We start from the raw sequence: 23,522 nt of genomic DNA, 5'->3' as shown, positions 1-23,522 counted from the left end.
CCCATCAAAATCTGCACATAAATTTGGAAAACGTGTTAAGATAAAATGTAGAACAACTCAGCCAAAGGCCTGCCTTAATTGTTCTTTCCATGCAATCATTAAAACACAAAGGACAGAACCCACTGTAAGTAATCTTCATCTATTGCCTCTATAACCTTAGTTTTCATCTGTAACGTGCCATAGGTTTAAAAATCTCTTCAGCACAAGCCTCTTTCTAATTCTGCTGTAATTTGTCTGCTTATTTAGTTACCTGAATGGGAGTAGAACACACAGCATGTATCAGCTTGGTTACAGAAACTGTAGAACTGCTAACACAGGAGAAGAGTAAGGAAAGTCGAGATTAAATCTAGCAGCAGGAATCAAGCACAAAAACCAGCACATAATGTGCAGTCATGCTCTGGCTATGCCATTGCCTCCACTGCACAAAAAGCACAGGTTCACCAATCAAGCATTTCATAATGTCTCTGTTAGCACGTTAGGTGCTACAGTAACAGCTATAAAATAGATGGGGGGAAAAGATCACGGTGACACTGCATTGTCCTTGCAACAAAGTGAATTTGAGCCAGTCTGTGAAAACCCGGTGACGCAGCGTTTTGTAATTCATTCCAAGGCTCCAGAAGGTGGCTGGGCACTGGGGCGGGCTCTCCAGTGAAGTGGTCACAGTGCCAAGCCTGCCAGAGTTCCAAAGCGTTTGGACCACGTTGTGCAGGGCCAGGAGTCGGACCCGGTGATCCTCGCGGGTCCCTTCCCACTCGGGATATTCTAGGACTCATTTGACCCGCTGCAAAGTTCGCACGTTTGCCAAGGAGTTTAACGAGTCCTACGGAACCGGAGGAGTGAGAGCACCATACTCAAACGCGTCGCGGTGCTCGATTTGTTCGGATCGTCACGCGTAGAGAAGGGTCTGGATGCATCGGGGGAAGGCTCAGCCGGAGGAGCCGTGAGGAGGGAAGCAGCACAGGCTGCCTCGCTGAGGGCAGGGCGGCCTTCACCCAGCCGCCGTCCCTCACCCCGGCCGGCTCCAGGGGCTGGCTGCGGGACTGACCACGGCAAAGGCACACCCGGAGCACCCTCCCCGGCTGATCCCGCGGAAGTGACGGGCGCTTCCCCGCCCCGGGGCGGGAGCTGCCGGCCGCGCCGGGCCCTGCCGAGCTGGCAGCGCGGCTCGCCCCGCCCCGCCGCTCCCTCGGTTCCGGCGCTGGCGGCGGGAATGGCGGCGCTCAGCCTCACCGTGGACGCGGGCAGTCCCCCGCTCGGTAAGTGCGGCCGGGCCTCGCCCCGATCCCGCTCTGCCGGGGGCTCGGCGGGGCTCTGTCCCCTCCCCGCCTCCCTCATCGCCTCGCTCCCTCCCGCCCGTGTTGCATCATGCGGCGCCGGCCGTGCCCAGGCGGCACCGGGGCCCGTGCTCGTCCTTCTTCCCATTCCTGCTCATTCCTCGTTCGTCCTTCCCATCCCTGCAGCCCTGTGTCCGGCCGGCTGCTGGGGCAGAACCCGTGGCTTGGCACGCTGAGGCTGGTGCTCCAGGCAGCCCTCGTTCACACTGCCCGTGCGGTGCTGTCTGTCATTTTCAGTTCTGCTCTGCTCCGAAAATTCCTCCCTGGGGAGCTGACTCCAAGTTGCGCTGTGAAATCTTGCTTTCTCGGTTGCTCACTGCCCTTCTTTTTTTTTTTTTTTTTTTTTTTTTTTTGTGCCTTTAAAAGTATTCTCACATCTCACCTCCTTCATTGCGCTTCCATCCATCTGGAAACAATCTTTTATATATGTTCTGTAAAATTTCTCCATTTCCTTATAGCTATTCAAAATAAATCTTCTTCCTATTCTTCATCTATTGATTATTTCTCCATTTACTGATTTCTTTTTAATGCTGTTATTCCCAAACACGTTTCAGAGTTGCGTACAGCTTGCATGACTACTGATTCAAGGTATAAAAACATATAAGTTGTAAATAAAACTTCTCCTGATACTTGTTTATACTGCTTTGCCAGAAAAAAAATGATGCAGTATGAATCATGATTAACATCAGGTTTAGGGGCTTATTTTCTTTGACAGCTGGTGAATGGCACTGGAGGTTGGTGATTGCATGATTGTGTCAGAAGTATTGCATATTAGAGATGAAGCATTTATATCAGGGAGACAAGCACACTCATCTTATTCATCCCTACTTCATACTCTTCATCATGTCTGTGCAGTGGGAAAAGTGTAGTAGTTTTTAATGTCATCAGTATCAATTACATAGCTTGGTGCACATAATACTAGTCATTTTCAAAGCATTTCCATGCATGTTATTAAAATACTTACGTGTCTCTTGCTGAAGTATTGCATAAGGGATGTCACCCTGAATTTCACAGGTGGATAGCTGAGGGATGAGAAGAACTTTGACTTACTTTTAATGCTGCCAAAATGGTTTTCAGCTGAGCAGAGATGAGAGCTGGGGAATTCCTAGCTCCAGTGGTTTGTATTTAGGCCAGTGTATTAATAGCTTATAGTATCACCTGCCTGGGTAGCTGGAGCGTTGTTCTAGGAAGGATGAAGTGCACAGCACGCTATGGAGGCTGTAACAGGTTAGGTGTCTTTCCAGACCTAGAGTACAGTCCTTTGGCTGGTTTGCCTCTGCAAAAGCTTGCTGCCTTTGTTCATGCTTCTGAGCAAAGTTGAAGAACACAAGCTCCTCTGCTTGTGCTCAGCAGGCTGACTCTGGAGCAGAGCCAGTGCAGAAACGCAGCCAAGTGAGCTCAGTGCTTTGTTTGAGCTGCTGTGTCGTGCTGTAGAGCCTTGAGATCAGAGCAGGTTTGCCTCTTAGAATCTGGGCAGAGCTGTCTTCCAGTCAATGGTGTAGCCTAAAAAACTTCAGTAATTCTTTTCTTTCTGGAGACCCTTTTTTACTGCCACTGGTGAACTCTGTGGAAGCTTCCTGAGCTTTTACATGGATGAATTTTCTTGGTTTGGAATGGTTAATCTTTCCATAAACTTTGAATCAGGTTAAAAATAGTCTCATCCTTGTTCAGAAAGCGCTGGTATATTCAGTAATTGATCTCCTTTGACACGTGTGTCAGGGCTGGGATGGAGTACATTAGTAATACTGTTCAATAATTAAGAACTTTTTCATAACATTCTCCTCAGATACTGACTAATTTTTACCATACTCTTAGGAGGCAAAAATGTATTGACTTTTTTGTCTGACACTTGCTGAGCTCACTGCAGATCACTGTGTGCTGCACATTTTCAATTTGAAGCTGTAAAGATTGCCAAGAAGAAGCGTCTTGTATTTGAGACTGAACATTGATTCTTTTTTTTTGTTTCCCTGGATGTTCTTACTTGAAGGAGTTGGTTCAGTCACCTGGTCCTAGTGGATAGGAGATGTAACTGGTTGGTTGTAACTATGAAAGGTATCTCTCCTGGAAGGAAGTTCAGTTTTTTTTCTCTTGTCTTTTCAAGGAGCTCTGCTGACAGTGGAGCATGTGAAGAATGATGTTGATATTTCAGTGCAAGAAGGCAAAGAAACCATCCTCTCTGTGTCCGAGTAAGTGACTTTGCATCTCTCCTTCTGGCTTTGGGTCAGCAGTTTTAAAAATCACATGGTTGTAACATTGACAGTAACCTTTTGAGGTAGGAGGAAGAGAAAAAAATACAGTTTTTATTCATCACTGCATTACTGATGTCTCTGTAGCACAGGCAAAACATTTACAGTACATTCTGAACTAGATCTTTACGGAAAAAAATCTTTTTATTTACATACCTATGTATAATAAATTATGCTATACCAGTCACTTAACTGTTTAGGACTTTTTGTGGTGCCAAGGATTGCCAACAGCAAGGCCATTTAATGTTAAAGAGGTTTGATATATAAGATTCCTTGGACTTGTACATGTGGGGTGGACTGAAATTTCAATGTTTAGATGACATTATTTTAGGCTCCCTCCTGTGTGTGTATAAGCAAAGGCATGATGTTATCTCAGGAAAGTGCTAATTAGCTGTGCTGTGCTATGCAGTGTATCCATCTGCACACTGTAGAAAGAATACTGGAATTTTTTGTAATAATATGTTGTCTGTCCTTCTAAAAATACTCTGCCATTGAAATGGATAATTTCAAGTTTGGGGCATGAAAATGGTTTTTACAATCTGAGTACGATCAAATGCCTATCAGAAGTGCAGGACTAACACTGTTTGGGGAAACACTGTTAGTTTTGGGAACAATGCAGCAGTTGGCTGCACTGTCATCTTCAGTTCCATATCAGTTAAAACATATGGATATATCAAGAGGAGAGATCTTGCTGTCTGACATATCAATGGGAACTTTGGTATTTAGGATCTACAGTAAGGAGCATATTTATACAAATGAGTATTGCAGTTGTAACTTAAGTATAGTAACACCTTGATGAATTTGGAATTACTGATTATAACTGTAGTTTTTGAACGCTGATTTTTTTTTTTTAAGATTGAGGGGAATCTGTTGTTCACAGACTTGCTGACAAACTCTCCTTTTGTGAGCTAATTCAGTAGAAGATGCTGTTAAAGCCACCAGTGCATCATAAACTGGAATACCTGTTTGCCTGTAGAATGGCTATAAAAGCAACAAATTTCATCTTGTATTGCAGTTACTGACTTGCTCTTCATAAATTAACACCAACTGAGCATTTCCATATCTTCTAACCTTAGGTAAAGAGCTTGTTGCTATGTACTTATATTTGCAAACAATCAAAGTACAGGAAAATTCACAGTCTTCAGTCATGGTCGTTTTATTGGTTGCAAATATTGTTTTCTGTTTAAAATTATAGACCTGAACTCAGATAGGAGTTCTTGCAAAATCTGATATTGCATGTTGTCTTTTGCTGCGCCTGGTGATGGCATTGAATTTGTGGTTTTGCATTAAGCAAGAGAAATGTGACAGGTTGTGTTGGGATTTAATTGGTGCAGCTTTAATAATCTTCGGTGTGTGTTTTGCACATGTGGGACACAGCTTATATAACAGAAAGTTAATTGGATATTTTTTAGTTGCAGGAGAAAGTTTCCCCCTTAATCAGATTTAGATTTTGTTTTACTTTGACAGTTTAGGCAGTGTATAGATGTGTGTATTAAAATATATGGGTACACTCCTGTGACACATGAAAACGATCTTGGAATATTTTAAATGTATATAGTTGGCTTTGAAATAATATTTATTTCATTACATTATTTAGTGTTACCATGCCTTCTTTCTACTGCATTGCAAAACTGCTCATTTTGGCTGTAATGGAATTTGTCAGAAATGTAAAGCAAACACTCTTCTGCACTTTGGCCCCAGGAGGGAATGTCTAGAATCATGTGTCCCATCAGATGGAAATTTTTGTGTGTTAGTATCCTCTCCTCCCTGGTATTGGCTTATGTTCAAGAAGTTACTCCAGACCTCAATATTGCATTAATTTTCCCTCGCTTGGTTGTACAATCATTTTAAAAATTGATTCTCTACCTTAAAGTCTGTTAAAAGTATATCTGCAATGTGAGAGGCATCAGCTGAACTCATATCTCAACTAATGCTTTTGGTAAATGGATTTCATGGCATCAGTTCTGCTGAAGCATCTTGTTTTGGCATGATGTGAAAATCACTTGGGATGTTTTGAATTTTTTTTTTTGGGAATCCATTAGTTCTAATGACTTCAGTTGAACAAGAAAAAATATTTTATTTGTGATTCTTCTGGGTTCTGTTTTGAAGATCAGTTAAAATCTGGTGTCAAAATTTTAAGCTACCTAGCTGAAACTTAGCTGTCAGCTAGCTGTGTGAAAGGTTCATTGCTTGTATGAGATGATGAATTTTATTTTAAAGGTTATTTTTGAAGCCTTAGCTTCAAAACTTCACCTAATAATGGCTCCTAAGCAAACCACTTTGTTAAGTGCTGATGGCTTTATGGAGAGTTGTGGTGTACCTGTGTCTTGTCAGAAAACAAACTGCAGTACAACTTTTGTGTTTTGTGTGGTGAGCACATGCACATTTCAGAGTAGTTATTCTTCCTAGACAGATCAATCCAACCATTCTGCAAAGCTTTTTACAAATCAATTCAATATTGATTTATTATGGTTGAAAATAATTTGTGTTTTGGGTTTTTTTTTGTATTTTGTGTTTGCTTTTTATTTATTTTTTTTTTTTTTGGTCCCTTTTCCCCATCTTGTCTTCTTGAATATTTGCCCTGGTGTTTAATTATGTGGCATTTCATGTAACTCTCAATAGCCACTGTTTGCCTGTAACATTGCTTTGTCCCTGTTCATGCTTCCTTACTTAGCCCTGGGGTTAGCTAAGAGCCTTTTATAACTTTTCCAAAGAGGTCAGTTAGTGATACTTGAGTGGGAGTATTTTGTTTTTCCTGAAGAAAATAAGAACTTTAAAAACATAATTAAGGTTTTACTCAAAGTAACATTTTCCCACTTCATACATGTATTCAGTTTTGCTTGAGTAATCAAAGGGTATTTGTTTTTGTATGAACTAGTAAAAGCAATAAAAGTGCATGTCACAGACTTTTCAAGTGAAAATTTATTGGAAATGTTTCATTTTTCTCAGTTTAAAAAAGCTTCCTTAAAGTCTGATAGTGGGAAATTAGAACAGGACACACTTTGTATAATTTAAACACGTTACTGTGACTTCTGGTTTTAGTTATATTTTATGGATCTTGTGTATATATATATATATATATTTGTGTGTGTGTATATATAGATATGTATATGTGTATATATATATATACTGCATCCTGGATTCTTAGAAAGCAAGGAAAATTAAAAACAAGCAAACAAAGCCCACCCAATGAACTAAATCCTTATATTTTACTGCAATTAACCTAATGAGACTGTCTGGTCCATTTCTAGTAAAAATGGGACACAATTGTTCATATATCAGGTACATTCTGTGTAATTTTCAGAACTTTTGTTGATTTTTGCAAGGCTTGAGGGCTATTAGAATTCATTTAATTTTTATAAAGGACTCAGTAGGTAAAAAAAGGAAATGGAGAACATTGACAGAACAGAAGTGGAACCTTGGTTGGACAAGTTGGAATTTAATGTAATATTCAGTCCATTAAATTGAGTAAATGTTCAAAAGAACACTTACAGGGACTCCTTTTGTTGATACCAATGCTTGATTTAGGAGCAATTGGAGGTCTTCTTTGCAATCTGCATCAATGTGGGACTGTAGAGTAGAAATTAGTATTATCTGGAGAACTGATGCTTCTGATGCATCTTTCTTACAAAGCTCTTTAGTAAATATTAATTTATTTTAGATGAACTGTAGGCTAGATTTCTGACAATGTGCAGCTTTTTTCATGCTGTATATAATGTAGAAATAGAGACATAAAAATAAGGAAAGAAATACTTCCTTTGGAGAGCCTTTCTTCTGCAGGTCTATTGGGAACTTTCATAAATGGAATGGAGACAACAAATTCAAATCAGTCTGTTATCTGGAGAAAACTGGGTAAAAAAAACAAATACAGGCAGGCCAGTTTGTTCACCAGGGGGTGGTCTCTGTGAAGTGTGAATTGAGTAAAGTGAGTAACAAATGAACAGGGTATTTTCCCCTTAAAACCATGATGAAGACCTCTCAGTTCTTCTGTTGATTGACTAGGAATCCTCTTCAAAGTCATCCTGATTTTAAGAAAAGAAAACAAATATTGATTAGCTCCTCATAATCTGTAGAATCTGTAGCTCATGTTATACTTATGAGTTCTGTCAGATGTGGAGAGAGTTTTAGTATTTGAAAGAATAATCAGTCTTATTTTTTAAATTTCAGCCTAAACAAAATTCTTTCACATATTGAAGCTTATTATTCCATATTGTGATAAAAAAGCAAGGATTTATTTATTCTTGTGCTAGGTTGTAGGGGTTTTTTTGTTGTTTGTTTAGTTTGGTTGGTTGGTTGGGTTTTTTTGGTTTGTTGTTTTTTTCCCCCTCTGTGATCTGTTGGCTCACCTGGAAGTTATTTTGTGTTTGCTTTGCACATTTTTCAGCTATGTGTATGCAATTAAAGTTGAACTGACTGGAGGTAGTAATTTACTATACCTTTGTCTTGTCTCTCTCTGTTTTTAGGCAGGTTTCATTTACCGATGTGAATTCCATAGCTCGGTACCTGGCTCGGGTTGCTGCCTCTGCTGGCTTGTATGGCTCAAATCTGTTGGAGCACACTGAGGTGAGAAGGAATCACAGAATCATGACATGGTTTGGGTTGGAAGGGACCTTAAAGACCATCTATTTCCAACCCCAAGGACCATCTATTTCCCATGGGTAGGGATACTTTCCACCAGACCAGATTGCTCAAAGCTGCATCCATCTTGGCCTTGAATCACACTCTTGTCTCTTGGGTATTTTTTTTTCTTTTCCCTTTTTCTCTTTTGGCCTTTTCTAAGTTGGGGGGGGGTGTTTTGGGGTTGGTTTTTTTTGACCTTGTTTCTCTGCGTTTTATGGTTTCACTGAGGTTCCAGCTATGTGGGATACTGATGGTTTTGTTTTGCTAAGCTTTCTCCTTGGTATAAGTCTGAAGTCTGAATTTTGAAAGGGTTGCCCTTGTCCAACCCTGCAACAGCAGCTCCTAAACTGACAGCTCACTAATATAAAATAATTCAGGTTGGAAGGGGGTAGATGGGATTTTCCCTCCTGGCTTTCCTCGGCTCTGTTACCATCAGTTGCTATCTTGTAACACTCCAGTGTAACACCAAGGAACCCTGAGTGGCATTGAAGTCCTGAAATAGTTTCTGCTGTGTCTGATATACAAAACTGACCCCAGTTTCATCCTGGGTCTAGCTCAGAATAATCCATCCTATGCTGAATTTTAAATTGATAACTGAAACCAGCAGACAAATTGAAATTTATTTCCTCGGAAATTTGGGGAAGGACTGAAGGACTTGATTCAGCCTTCTCTTCTTGCAGCCAGTGGTAATCACTCTTCAATCACTCTTCAGCCCTCATAGTTGGTCTCAAGGGAAGTGTTGTCATAGTACTTTGCCTGTGAGGCATTTAAAAGCTGTAAGTTATCTTCTGGCTATTTGAAATTTCTGTCCAAATCCCTTGTTTTTAAGTTAAGCCCAGATCTCAGCAAACACACTTTCAAGGCTGGTATTTCTGGTACAATACTTTCTTTCACTTTTGCCTCTTTCCATAATAATGCTGTACTTGGAGAAGTACAGGGACAGCTGCATTTGTGGTGCACATATTTTGGCATGCAACTGACTGAACTGAATTCTGGTTGTAATTACATCTGTGCCTGCCACGTTGGCTTGAATGTTGGAAGGATTCCCACTGCAGTTTGCAGAACACTTACACTTGAAATAGGACCAGAGGAGTAGAAGAGATACTTGCAAGGTTGAGGGATTCAGTTTGTAGACAGGGCTCCATTATTAACCAGTCTAATTCTTAACTTTTTTTTTGTGTGCTTACATGCAAAGTTGCAGGAAGAGACTTCTGCAGAAGAGAGGAGTAGGACTTGTGAAGGGCAGGGGTTTGATTTCTTCAAATCTAAAAGGATATGTAATGATCTGAAATAATTAATGCTAATGTTCCTGTTAATGCTTTCTGTTCAGTCATTAGACTGATTGTATATTATTCAGTTATTTAACAAGCTTAATCCTCATTCCTTAAGTAACTTTAACCATCTTTTGTCCCTTCAAACAAGATTGACCATTGGCTGGAGTTTAGTGCTACAAAACTATCCACTGCCAGCCAGTTCCCTTCAGCCATCCAAGAACTCAACCACTGCCTGTCTCTAAGGACCTACTTGGTGGGAAACTCTCTGAGTCTTGCAGACTTGTGTGTCTGGGCTGTACTAAAAGGTATTGGCTTTTGTTCTCTGTTCCCTTGGCTTGCAATCAATATACAACAGGAATCCTGGATGCTAGTAGTGACTCCTAGCTGTGTGACAGACAGACTGTGTACTGTCATGCACACTGCTGTGACCTGTGCATCACTAGTGATGGCAATAGTATAGCTTAGAAAATCTTAGATTTCTTTTTTTGAAATTGTTGTTACGTTTGGAAATTCATGAGCTGTAATCCATAAGTGGATTTTTTTTCTGACTTCTTTTGTATTACTGATTGTAAGAACATCTTTTGTTGCCTGTTGCCTCAATATGAAAATGTGCAACTTAAAATTATGTGCATAGACCATTCTGTGGCATTATCTTAGCAGAAGAAATTTCTTCTGTGTTTACTTTGAATTATTAAAAGAGGTAGATGTTACTTTGCAAAATGCTCTTTAGATGTTTAAGAAGCTTTAATGATCTGTTTTTATGGATTTGGTTTTTATTTTCTCTTAGCTCTATATCTAAAGGTGGTAGGTGACAATCTACCATTCAGTATAACCCAATTCCACTTGAAAGTAAAGGGCATAACAACTTTTGGTATTTTTTCAAAGTTGCTGCTCTTAAGAGCAATCTGAAGGGAGTATTCTTTTTTTCCCCCTCCTTTTCCCCATGAGAATCCTAATGAAGCTGTATTCCTTGGAAATTAGATTGTGAGAATATAGCTCCTCAGAAATAAAGGGGAGTATTGGCACATGTTTCACTTATGATAAAGCTTAGAAAACATCAAATGTTAACACAATAAAAGGATATCCTATAATATCTGTCTTGAAATCAAGTTGCAACTAATTTTGAGGTGGATAATATAAGGAAAAATGTGTGTTGGCTGTTCCCCCTCACCTTCTGCCTTGCTGAATCCAAGAAGGAATGCAGTATGTTTTAAGAGAATTTGTTTATTTAATATGCTTTTGAATGGCTTTTGTCCCCATGACTGAATCTCTTCAGAAAAGAGAATGAGTAGATTTTTTAAATCATCTTTTCTTAGTCTTAAAAAGCTGCGGTTGATAAAAATAATTTTATTTTTATAATGTAATAATTTGAAAACTTCTTTGTTTTCTAACAGGTAATAGCACGTGGCAGGAGCAGTTAGAACAAAACAAAGCTCCTGTGCATGCAAAGAGATGGTACAGCTTCCTTGAGGCACAGCGTGCTTTCCAGTCAGTAGGAGCCAAGTGGGCTGCTGGTGCACCAAAGGTTAAAATGGTAAGATTTACTCAGATCCTCTGGAGAGGGTAGCTTAATTTCTGTGAATACACTGCAAGATTTTTTTTTTAAGTTAGAGAATTAAAAACTGAAAGTAAGCAGTCATACAGTGAACTAAACTCTTGTTTACAGCCAGAGCTGTCACTTTCAAGTTTAGAAAGGCATGAGTTGTCTAGACCAGTGCTTATCATGGAAATATGGCACCTCTTCTTTTAATCAGCACTGCTCTTTAGATATATTGTTTGCTTTTTCTAAAGAGAGTTTGAGATCCTAATAGACCTGCAAAGATTGCTCTCTTCAGTTGACTGAATCTGTTAATCATCTTCAGGTTAAGAACACTTAAGATACAAAACCTTAACTAGCAATTGATTTCTTCTATGGAATAAATTAGCTTGGTGGGGCTTTTCAGTCCTGGACCAGATTTGAAGACAAAATAACTTAAAACTTCAGAATTAATCTTGTTTTGGTGTACCTTGAGTTATGTGAAAATTGTGAAGAGATTGATTTGGGGTCCAGTATGACAGCTTGTAGGTTTGAAAGGAGACTTCAATACAGCAGTTATTATCTAGAGTTTTATATCTGATTTTGCAGCTAATAAAATCTGTAATTATGCCTCTTTTCAAGGCAACAGAAAAAGAAAAGAAAGCGGATGTTGGGAAGTTTGTTGAACTTCCTGGTGCAGAGATGGGAAAGGTCATTGTGAGGTTTCCTCCTGAAGCAAGTGGGTAAGAAACATGAATATTTAGAGAAGGTTCTATTTGTGTTTTGTCTTTAAAAAAAAAAAAAATGGTGCTTTGGTTAATCAGCTTATCAGACAAGGCTGTTAAACCAAATGAGAGTTTAAAGCTTTATCTCCACTAGAGCTGTTCATTCACTTCTCTGTACTTCATTGCACTGTTGCCTGAACTTAAAATAGAGAGTTTAGTTGTGAGGTGATGTTGTGCTTCTCAGCAGTGGGATGAGAAGAAGCAGGAGGATGGCATTTGTATGGATAATGGATGTGTGTGCCCTGCCAGGAGCTAATGTGTGGACATGCAGACCATATGAATTGGGTCAAGGGACTTGGTGCTTCCCAAGGAAGCTTAGATTTGAGAAAGGAAAGATGGATGAGATAGCCTCCCTTGGGGAAGCTTGTATCAGATGTATAATGGAGGCTCAGGGGTCCAGACTGTGTGGAATACCAAAGCACAAACTCCTTAAAAATCACACAGAGGAGGTGTGATGAGCCACTATAATAAACTCAGTTTTCAGCCAGCTTGTTCTTTTCTGGTTTTTTTTTTGGAGTTGCCCAATGACTTATAAAATTTCTGTGATTGCCAGTTTAATGAACTGGCTGTTCAGCATCACATGATTTCTGTAGTTGTGTTTCTTACTCTATTAGTCCAATATAAACCATTACTCAAATACTGTAAATTATGTATTTATGTACATGTATGTCTATAACATAGATTAGTCTCAATTTACTTTAGTAGGTTTTAGTGTCTTAATCCTGGTGTTTTAAAACACTGTTCTTCAGGAACATATTACTCTCTTTTTGTAAGAGATTTTAATTTTGTGGATTTGGGGATTTATATTTAGTTTAAAATGTCAGTAGCTTTTTAGCTTATAATAAAAAATACATAGCAGTCAGAAAATTCCACTCTTGTTAATGTGGTAGGTTCAGATTATCTGGTACCTGCTACTGGTCATCATCAGCAGTTGCTTTAAGTTAGTCTGGAGAAATAGAGATAATTGCACTCTAATCTTTATATCCATAGTAACACTCTAATTTACAGCTTTAGATATTTTTAACAGTTAACTACTAAATTTGTGGTAGAAGAAACATAATTCATTTTCATAAAAGGATAGTATTTCAACAAATATCCTAGGTTGGTTTGTTTGTTTCACTTAGGTATTGCTTTCCATTCTTTCTCCTTCCCTCACAAATAAAGAAGTCTAGCTGAGGTATTTCTGGTGTATATATTTATTTTTTAAATTTCCTTTGTAGATATCTGCATATTGGTCATGCCAAAGCTGCTCTGCTAAATCAGCACTACCAAGTTAATTTTAAAGGAAAACTTATTATGAGATTTGATGACACAAATCCAGAAAAAGAGAAAGAGGACTTTGAAAAGGTATGATAAGATATCAGAGTGATTATAGGCTGTGAAAGAATGATAAGTGCATGCCTCTCTTTTCTTTCATGCTTATCCTTCCTGCACAATGGAGCATTAAAAACACCACATCTGACATGAAGAGGATAAAGATGTAAGAAAACTAGCTTTCCTGAATATTACAGCACGCATTTTCACACTTTGCAGGTTATTCTTGAAGATGTTGCCATGCTGCATATCAAACCAGATCAATTTACATATACCTCAGATCACTTTGAAACAATAATGAAATATGCTGAGAAGCTTATTCAAGAAGGGAAGGCTTATGTGGATGATACTCCTGCAGAGCAAATGAAAGCAGAGCGTGAGCAAAGAGTGGAATCTAAACACAGAAATAACTGTAAGATATTTTAAGCTTTGATCTTTCTTTCTTACCTTTTTGCTTTGACATCAAAACTTGATTTTTATTAATGAATATGAGTAAGATTACTAAATTTCATATCTTCAAGGTCCTTACAGGGACTTGAAAGTGTTTAGTGCTTTGTTCTATAAGGCTGTATGAATTAAGTATACATTTAGACCAGGGCAGTAAACTTATGTATGTATGAATTAATTACCATTCTTTCATTACCACTTAAAAAATTCAAAATGTAAAATGTGTGAAAATGAATTTTAGTGTCCAAAGAGGGGGGTGACACTGATTTTTTTTACTGCAGTAATCAAACTTGATTCTGTATCAGCTTCATAATACCTTAGAAAATGGTTTATTTTTGTTGTTCTTAGGTGTTAATAAGAATCTACAAATGTGGGAAGAAATGAAAAAGGGAACAGAATACGGACAGACTTGTTGCCTACGAGCTAAAATAGATATGAGTAGTAATAATGGATGTATGAGGGATCCAACTCTTTATCGTTGCAAAAACCAGCCTCACCCTCGGACTGGAAGTACCTACAAGTATGTCCACTTTCTCCTTGTGTGGCTTGTAGCTTTTGCTCTTTTCAAGGCATTTACAATTTCTTAGGAAGTTTCTTTTGATTCTTGGCACTTGCTAGCATTTTTCAACCAGAATATGTGATGAGTCTCTTGACTTTCTGAAAGTCGTGCAAAAGACTTCTAAAACCTGTGAGATAGTTGTCATGGTCAACAGTGAATATTATTTCAGTTTTGGTCCTTATATATGTTTGAAAACAACATTAGCAGTGTAGGGGGTTTTTTTAGGCTTGAATATTAAGGGTGTGATCAGTTAATTTCTTGAAGGCTTTCTTCACATGAAAGTGTATTGCCCTCTGGATCTTTTTGTGGATTGCTTGTTGTGAATATGTTATTTTAGTCCTAATCTGAAGGTTTTCAGGATCATAGATTATAAATATTTATAATACCTGAACATAAACTGTGCTAAGTTTAAATGTTTAGGTGGGAGGAAAGTGTTTTGTTCTGCCCTGCTAATTAAAGATCTTTTTTGTCAGGGTTTATCCCACGTACGACTTTGCCTGCCCCATTGTTGATAGTATTGAAGGTGTCACACATGCACTGAGAACAACTGAATACCATGACAGAGATGAACAATTCTACTGGATTATTGAAGCTCTGGGCATAAGGAAACCATATATATGGGAATATAGCAGGCTAAACCTCAACAACACTGTGCTCTCCAAGAGAAAGCTCACGTGGTTTGTCAACGAAGGCCTTGTGGATGGATGGTATGTTCCATGGCTCTAGGTCAGCACTGTTCCCTAGGATCCTTGGGACTGGCACATTCATTTTTGCTTTGGGATAGTTTGAATGACTACTTAAACAACATTAAAAAATACAGATTATTTACACTGGGTTCTGCATGTCTGTTCTACAGTAGCTGTGTACATACATATTCATGTCCTGTAATAAACATGAGGCAGCTTATTTTTGGACTCTGGCTCTTGTTGTGGGTGGCATTTATATGTTTTCCACTCTTGAGTCATTGGTTGTTGTCATTGGAGTCATTCCTAAACAATGCCTGAAGAGGGCCTGGACTGAAGTATTTCTGGTCCTGTCCATCTAGTCAAATCCATGGCACTTCTCTTCCACCTGCCCTCACCTTCCTTCTGTTAAATTTTTCAGATTAATTCCATTTCTGCCAACGGGAGTTTGGTGGACTGGTTGTCTAGTTGTCAATTGAGTTGGAAACTTAGACTCCTAGTTTATGCATGGAGCCACTTGTCTAGAGCCAAATTTATCCTTTCCTACCCCTGCCTGGATTTTTTTCCCTAGAGATGTAGCAGGTCTTACGATGACCTTTCCTTCCCTAAGCCTCCCTGTTGGGTCCTCAGCAAGGTTTGATTAATGTTCCTACCAAACTCAAATGTTACATCACAGATTAGGCTTTTTTTATTTCTTTCATAAGACAAAAAAAAAAATCTTAGAATTCTATTGCTTATATCAAGAGGCCAGTAATATTTTCTGAGTGCCTTTGGAAAGGAAATAATGGATAGGAACATAACTTTTGCCTTGCTTGTTTTTGAGACCTAACCTTCGCCATACATTTTGTATGGATAAGTCCTCAGTCTTCTCAGTTAGGTATTCCCACCTAGCTGTGAGTTCACTGAGTAAAATGCACTGGGGCTGTGCCTTTTGTGTGTGGCAGTATTAGTAAAGTTCTTGATCAGTGTAGAATCTAGAAAATCTAGCATATGACACTAATGGAATACCTTTTTCCACTAGGGATGACCCAAGATTTCCCACTGTGCGTGGTGTCCTGAGAAGAGGCATGACAGTTGAAGGGCTAAAACAATTTATTGCTGCTCAGGTGGGTATTTTTTTCTGATTCCTTGAATCTCCCTTGATAAATTTCACAAGTTTTTGTGAAGCTTCAGTTAATGTACTTATCACTGGGAGGTTTCTTTTGAAGATTTGCTACTTCGATGTGCATTGGCAAAATGGTCTTGCAGGTTTCTTACTTGAAAAGGATTTATATTTCAAGCTCAAAAACTGTTTTCGATGAAAGCAAACCATAGAGGGTTTCCAGTTTAAAGAACTTTGTTTTAAATTAGTCTAAGAGCTAGAATGTTTATATTAATGTGGTGTTGGTTTGGGTTTTTTTCCCCCAGGGCTCCTCTCGATCTGTTGTGAATATGGAGTGGGATAAAATCTGGTCCTTTAACAAAAAGGTATGTGTTTACCCAGATTTGATGCTACTCCTGATATCCTCTTTCTAGGATATGTAGAGAATCCAGCGTTCATTGGAGTGCTTATCACAACAAGTAGCAGTTGCAGTATGCTACATCATTTGGCACACTCTCAGGAAAATGGAATGTCCCCCCTTCTAACCTGAAGAAGCACTAATCCTATTGATTCTCCTAGACCAGTACTTGCTTGCCTTCCTTAGTAGTACGGGAAAAGATAATGGTATTTGCTGTAAATCTGATCTGAAAACTGCATTTCATTTTTCTGCTTTCAAGCTGCGAGCTATCTGTAAGAAGGTATTACTTAATGCTTTTTACCTCAGCATATAGCTTACAGTGCTGTAAGCATACATAGCATAAGCTATCATTTCGCAGCTTCATAGCACAGTCACACTTGCTTGTATAACAGGAGCTCTACAAACTCACTGAAAATGCATTATTCCTAGTTTTCAAAGGCTGCCCACCTCTGGTTTGGCTGATTTGTCACATAAACACAAATTTTCCCTGATTTGGTTCACGTTGGCTGCGTTTCCTTTCTGTGGCAAAAGGATGAAGGCGCTGCCTGCTCTGCCTGGGGAGACAAAGCCAGCACTGCTGGAGTTTCTGACTGAATGGCAAATCAGGAATATTGCATCTTGACATGCAATGATGAGTTGCTTTTTGGCAGCAGATGCTTGGACACTATAATAAGGCGATTTGTTTTCATGAGGATTGCATATTTTGTGTGATTGTGGAAACACCTGTTATTTTGCATTGGGATTCCTGCTTGGTTTTGCTTAGATAGTACCTGGATCTGTTCATTTAAATTGTTTTTGCTTGTCTGGCATGTGTCTTGTATTTCTTCATGTATTTTGCATTTGATTTGCTACATACATGTAGGTTTATTAATTGGTTCTTTCTGTTGCTGCATAAATATTTATGACTAACATTTATGACAGACATTTATGACATAAAAATTTATGACTAACAACTGGCTTGAGGGGAAGAATCCACAGTGAACTGTCAAGGCTCATTTCTTAAAATTGACTTTTAAACTGAGTTTCTTAGACCTCTGACTCAGCTCCTTGTACAGCACCATATTTATTAGCCAATTTTATTTACATGTGGCTGTGCAGATTGTAAGCTGTCTGCAATATGAGCAAAACCAATTGGCTGCTTACAGGTAGTTCTGAGCTCAAATACTTTATCAATGTGACAACTCATATTTTATATGTGATCCTGTAATTTTTAGCACCTGAGGAGGGACTGAGTTTTAATAACTAAAATAAAGAGTCTGGTAATACTACTGTAAAATCTGATAATTTAATTATGAAAATTATGATGTTAAATCATATAATACCCCTACATTTTGATATATGCAAGTCCTTTTTCAAAGTGTATGTCTAATATTTAGGAGACTTATAAGACTACCAAGTTATAAAAGTGTGTCTCCTTAAAAGTATATCATCATATAACTTTATATAGTTAATGTCAAGTAATTAGAAGTTAAATACTTTTTTTCCAAAATATGGAATAATACATAGCTGTGTAGATTTTCACTTGAGCAGGAATAAACCAAGCAGAGCAAAAATCACTTTATATTAATAAAAGCAGGTGTTTTCCTTTGTGTTAGTTTCCAGTTAACCTGGTAGATATCTGATATTCCTTTTGGCTTTAGATGACTGCTTTACCTTAATTTAAGTGCCTCTGAACATTTGATAAAACAGTATTTCAGGTATAAAAAATGCTGTGTAAAACTGTAGCAGCTAAGTTTGATAATGGGCAGCAAAAATACAGGAAGACATCCTAGTGGTACCTTTTTCTTGCCAAACTCATATTGTAGAAATCCTAATGAAGTCAATGTTATGGTATTGCCTTATTATAGTATCTAATGTGTCTGTAGTAAAATTGCAGACTTGATTGGTGCCTCCTCAGTGACAGCCAGTTCTTTCACTTACTCTGCTGGAGTACTGGCCTGGAAAATGAGTATGAGATCAGGTCTTGTGCTGCTGGCAAAAGAACAAACTCCACTTAAAAATTATTACTTTAAATTTAGTGAACTAGAGAAAAAGCGAGTCAGATGTAATAGCCTATGTGCACAGTAAAACTGTATCAGAGTACACTTCTGTGCCTTCTCTAGAAGGCATTGGGCCATAATTTGGGTTACTTCTGCTGTCAGTAGTACCCAATCCAGTTTTTACTCAGAGTATTTTAGCAAAGATTGGAAATTGTGAAGTATTACCACTATATTCTCACTATTTGGTAGCTTTAGATGAAAGTGACATTAAAACAAACTTTGAAAAAATGCAGTAACATAAACAATACCAGTTAATAATCCTTCTTTTTTGTGGTTATTGTTTTGTGAAGCACCTTATTTCTCTGTCAGTGGCATATATTCATGATCCACCTAATTTGTTTTCTGTAGGTTATAGACCCAGTAGCACCTCGGTACACTGCTTTACTGAAAGATGCAGTAGTCCCAGTAAATATTCCTGAAGCTCAAGAGGAGATGAAAGAAGTGGCTAAACATCCAAAGGTTCTTGCTTTACTTAATATTTTTGTGCTGCAGCTCAGAAAGGTTGGGAAGTACCTTGGCATGAAACAGTCAGGAAGGAGAGTCCTGCTTTTAGCTTGCTCAGATAGCATGAGATCTATCCAAGGAGTGGTTTTTTTTTTTTTGCCTCAGAATTGTCAAAAACCATGCTACTACTAAACATGTTTGCTCTTTTAAGAGGGAACTGTTTTTATAAATCTATAAAGTGCATATAAAAGGTGCCCTAAGTGGCCTCCCTGGGAGTTTTCCTCCCCGGGAAGAGGTGAGGCATTACAAGCCTGGAGTGCTGCTCAAACTGGTTTTCCTATTGTTTGATGCTAACTTTCACAGAGAAGTTAAATATTAAATTTTATTCAAGCTTTATGGCTTTAATACAGTAGACACTCTTTATTCATTAACAGGGAGGTGTTTTTTAAGTGGTTGATAAAACCAGGTTTTATGTGGAGAGGTAATATATTAACCTGTTGATTCTGTCAATCTCTGGATTTTTAATAAGACTTTTAAATTTGTATAGCAAATAGTTCTTATCACAAGCTAAGAACTTGCTGATTTGATACTTTTAGTATCCAGTAAACAGAGTAATGTCCTTTAAAAGTGGAGTGTGGTACTGATAGAACTCTTTCTTGCTACAGTTAACAAAGATGCTTTCCTTTAGGTCTGATGTCTAAAATTGTGCTTAAACTTCACTGAAAACATCCCTTAGTTATAATTATATACACTTACACTGAGAAATTAGTGGATATTGCTGAGGCTTTGCTTCATTCCTTTGTTTGGGTTATGTTGCTCTGAGTGTTCCTGTAGCCATTTCTTGAAACTGAAATGTGGATATTGGGTTTCTCCTCTTCCCCATGGCTGATAGCAAGGAAAAAGGTTTTGAGCAGCTTTAAGTGAGAGTTGTGACTCTTCAAGGCTCAAAAAGTCTGAAGTTTGGTCAGATACAAGCCAGCATATTGAAACATTTATAGTACCAGTAAATGCTGGCTCCAGTATATAATGAAATAAATACTGACCAGAAGAAGCAAATTGAAAACTCCTGACAGCTGAAAAAGTCTGAACTCACAGTTGTTGGCCTTTTTTAGAAGATAGAAGTTTATCTCAATTGTTGAGATACTTTAATGTTGAACATTTTACAAATGATGTAGTTCTGGTTTCCATCTTTACAAATCTATGCAGCTGAAAGAAGCTGCATATATATTTCCATAATAACTTTATAAAAAAGCACAAATGAGAGTTCTGAAATCAGTTTTGTAGGGAATTTGCATAGCAAAATGGAAACTGGAGAAAAACTTTTGGTTTACCTGTTAAACCTGTTGGGTTTAAAGATATGTAGACTGTAAGGAAATGGAATATGCCATCCGTGGATTTTTTGAGTGTACTGTTGGGGGAATGTGGGCAACACCTGTGAACAAGAAACTGGAGAGAGCTGTGGAAAAATATTGTAGCTTTGCATTACTGTTATTGTCCATCTTCTGTCTTCATCTGCTGTCTTTGAAATGTAAACCATTATTGGCAGAATGCTGACGTTGGGTTGAAGCCTGTGTGGTACAGCTCCAGAGTCCTCATCGAGGGTGCAGATGCAGAGACCCTGGCAGAGGGAGAGGTGGTTACCTTCATAAATTGGGGCAATATCATCATCACCAAATTAAGCAGGTAACCTGTTTAGTGGCAGATTGAAATTTTTGCTTTTCTGCTTTTTGTTGCTTTTTCTTTTAACGGGAAGCTTGTAACTGTAAAGAATTAATGTTGGCCATATAAGTGCATTCTATGATTCTATATTTATAAATCTTTGAAATATGCCACGAAACTGCATTTTAGCATAGAATGTATTTTACTGTAGATTCAGGTTTGAAATCATTAGTCAGTCCTGATGCTGCATGTCCCTTTCATCCAGTCCTGTCCATGATTCTGTGGTAATGTTGCCACTCTAAAACAGCATTTTCAGTCAGAAAAATTCACCTAGAATTTTAACAACTTTCAACCCATAACGAAATACTGGTTTTGCATACTGAGAAACCAAACCTGTCACAGTTTCACCTGCACAACTGTTAAGGTGGGGAAGGAGACCATTTAATGTCATCATAGTATCTTTGAAGTGGTTGTGTTGAGACAGTGGGGTGAGCTCTGGTAGGGAACATAAATATGCAAAGATTTTTTTCCCCACGCTTTTTACTCTGTATTGATATTTGAGACAACAAAATTAATGGAGACCTTCAACAGGAATGAATGCACTCTTCTATTTTCTGTGATTCACTCTTCAAAAATGAGCTCTGAACACTTATTTTTGTAGTATTGAATCAGAACTGATCATTTAGGCTGTACCATTACAATTTGTGTTTTCCTGTAGAAATTCAAGTGGAAAGATTGTGTCCATCGATGCCAAGTTGAACTTAGATAACAAGGACTTCAAAAAAACTACTAAGATCACTTGGTTGGCAGAAACTCCACGTGCACCCCTCATCCCAACTGTCTGTGTTAATTATGAGCATCTGATCACTAAGCCAGTTCTAGGTAAAGATGAAGACTTCAAGCAATATATCAACCGAAATAGTAAGGTGAGTCATATTTTTATGGCCTTTTAATTTCACTAAACTTATTGCTGTTTGTTTTTGGTTTTGGGGTTTTTTTTAAATATTCACTATTTCTAGTTGCTCTTTTTAAAATTTAATTGGTTGTGTGTCAAACAGATAAATTGTGCTGGTGTATCTAGTTTCTATGTTTCCATGTAACCTTTCATAATCTCAACATTAAAATATGACTCTTGTTTATTCTCAGTTGTCACCAGGATTTTACACATATGAGACCAATAGTTTGAGTTTTTGTTGTGATACATTCTTATGATATGGCATCTTCTTGCTAGTACTTCTAGTACTAGCACTTCTAGTACTTCTAGTTCTGCTGCTGCTTGAATTAAGTAACATTTTGGCATTTTGAAAAGGAGAAAATCACCACTGTCCTTCTACATCTCTATTTCTTACTGTTCCTTTGCTCTGTTAGACATGGACTGATTTCTTTTTACACTTACAGCAAGAAGAACTGATGCTGGGTGATCCATGCCTTAAGGAATTGAAAAAAGGAGACATCATACAACTTCAGAGGAGAGGATTTTTTATTTGTGATCAGCCCTATGAGCCAGTGAGGTAAGTTGACTGAGAATGGTCTAAACAGACTTCACAGAATTTGCTTTAGCTTGTTGTGGTTTAGAGTTTTCACAGACACACATTGGCAAGAGTAATGCTGTCTGCAAATATTTTCCCCATTACCATGATCTTTCTGAGGAATACCTCTGTGGACTGGCATGGCTTTTATTTTGCATGTTCCTGCCTCTTCAAACTATCTTAAGCCAAGTATGTGGCGCTTGAGGTGCACCCCAGCTAACCTGGACTTGGTAATGAGGTCATGGTTTCATTGTGATTTGAAGTATAGAAATTAAGGAGCAATGCTGCAGAATACAACAGGCATTTTTCCAATTAGACTGGGCACATACTACTGAATTGTAACACTTCTTTAGCTTCTTATCAAACACTTCTTTGTTCTTATGCAATTATAACATAAACATATAAATGTTAGAAAAAAAGGAAAACTTGCACGTAAGAGGAATCATTGGAGATCCTCAGTTACATACATTTAGGTCATTACAGCTGTGTACAAAGATAAACCTGCAGTTGTGTGAGAGCATCTTTTGGAAAGAGTAGCTCATTTGTTTCAATAAGTGTTTGATATTTGTCTTGCATTTCTTTTGCTGTTGTTTTCTATGAATCCTTTTGTAGTCCTTACAGCTGTAAAGATGCCCCATGCATTTTGATTTACATCCCTGATGGACACACTAAAGAAATGCCAACATCTGGGTCAAAAGAGAAGACCAAAGCTGAAACTGCAAAGAAAGAGGTAAACTGGTTGCTTAGGAAAGTACCATAAAATGTATTACTATCCATCTGTTTCTGTACAAGATTACATGCTGAATACTTGGCTTTTTTTTTTTTTTTTCTTTTATAAGGCCACTTCAGCTGTAAAAGGAAAATCTGCACCAGTTGTTGGTCATGCCCCTGCTCCAGCCTGTACTGTATCTGAAGGCCACCTGATCATCTATAACAAGGTGGCTGCACAGGGTGATGTAGTTCGTGACTTGAAGGCTAAGAAGGCAGCAAAGGAAGATATTGATAAAGCTGTGAAACAACTGCTGGCCTTGAAAGCAGAATACAAAGAGAAGACAGGCCAGGAGTATAAGCCAGGAAATCCTCCAGTATCTGGAACTGCACAGTCATCAAAGCTTGAGACCTCTGGTACCCTGGACAGTAAAGCTCTATATGATAAAGTAGCAGAACAAGGAGAAGTAGTCCGAAAACTGAAAGCTGAGAAAGCATCTAAGGTGATGATTAAAATAATCCTTTGGTTTTGTCTGGGTTTGCATAGCCCATTGTTCTCTGTCTATGGAGGTGGATGGGTGCTTAGGAATCCAGGATTTTTATAGTGGTCATCATTTGGACTGGGCTCTGTTCTGTGTTTTCCAATACTTACTTTTTCAGTTAGATTTGTATGACCAAGTTTGTATTAGTGAATTCCCATATTTCTTAGGCTCTTAGCTGCTCTGAAATGTGGACAGAATTTACCCAACAGCATCCAAATCAAGTCCTTGAGATTAAAATGCCTGGGCAATTTCTTCATTTGTTTAACTCAGTATGGTCAAATTATGTGACTTCGTAGGATTGAATTGTTGCTGTTTAGGTCTTAA

General features: G+C 38.2%; 1 protein-coding gene across 5 annotated transcripts in view; it reads left to right on the top strand.

Moving 5' to 3' along the window:
* The first annotated feature begins 1,091 nt into the window (after positions 1 to 1,091).
* Positions 1,092 to 23,522, top strand: part of EPRS1 (glutamyl-prolyl-tRNA synthetase 1) — a 37,539-nt gene continuing 15,108 nt past the window's right edge. For 4 of the 5 annotated variants that reach the window (XM_056486237.1, XM_056486235.1, XM_056486236.1 and 1 more), the window contains exons 1-18: positions 1,092 to 1,256; positions 3,436 to 3,520; positions 8,044 to 8,143; positions 9,623 to 9,779; positions 10,869 to 11,008; positions 11,633 to 11,733; positions 12,996 to 13,122; positions 13,309 to 13,501; positions 13,885 to 14,056; positions 14,569 to 14,802; positions 15,800 to 15,884; positions 16,186 to 16,245; positions 18,665 to 18,775; positions 20,307 to 20,443; positions 21,138 to 21,345; positions 21,818 to 21,930; positions 22,561 to 22,678; positions 22,788 to 23,159. In XM_056486237.1, coding sequence (XP_056342212.1) covers positions 1,211 to 1,256; positions 3,436 to 3,520; positions 8,044 to 8,143; positions 9,623 to 9,779; positions 10,869 to 11,008; positions 11,633 to 11,733; positions 12,996 to 13,122; positions 13,309 to 13,501; positions 13,885 to 14,056; positions 14,569 to 14,802; positions 15,800 to 15,884; positions 16,186 to 16,245; positions 18,665 to 18,775; positions 20,307 to 20,443; positions 21,138 to 21,345; positions 21,818 to 21,930; positions 22,561 to 22,678; positions 22,788 to 23,159 — 2,559 coding nt within the window. In that variant the 5' untranslated portion in view covers positions 1,092 to 1,210. Of the gene's footprint in view, positions 1,257 to 3,435; positions 3,525 to 8,043; positions 8,144 to 9,622; positions 9,780 to 10,868; positions 11,009 to 11,632; positions 11,734 to 12,995; positions 13,123 to 13,308; positions 13,502 to 13,884; positions 14,057 to 14,568; positions 14,803 to 15,799; positions 15,885 to 16,185; positions 16,246 to 18,664; positions 18,776 to 20,306; positions 20,444 to 21,137; positions 21,346 to 21,817; positions 21,931 to 22,560; positions 22,679 to 22,787; positions 23,160 to 23,522 lie in introns of those variants that run through there. The other variant, XM_056486238.1, reaches the window with a different exon arrangement.

This window comes from Oenanthe melanoleuca, chromosome 3 (genome assembly GCF_029582105.1).
Source record: "Oenanthe melanoleuca isolate GR-GAL-2019-014 chromosome 3, OMel1.0, whole genome shotgun sequence".
Classification (NCBI taxonomy): domain Eukaryota; kingdom Metazoa; phylum Chordata; class Aves; order Passeriformes; family Muscicapidae; genus Oenanthe; species Oenanthe melanoleuca.
Note: the sequence above shows the minus strand (reverse complement) of the source record. Positions and strands in the feature narration are given on the sequence as shown.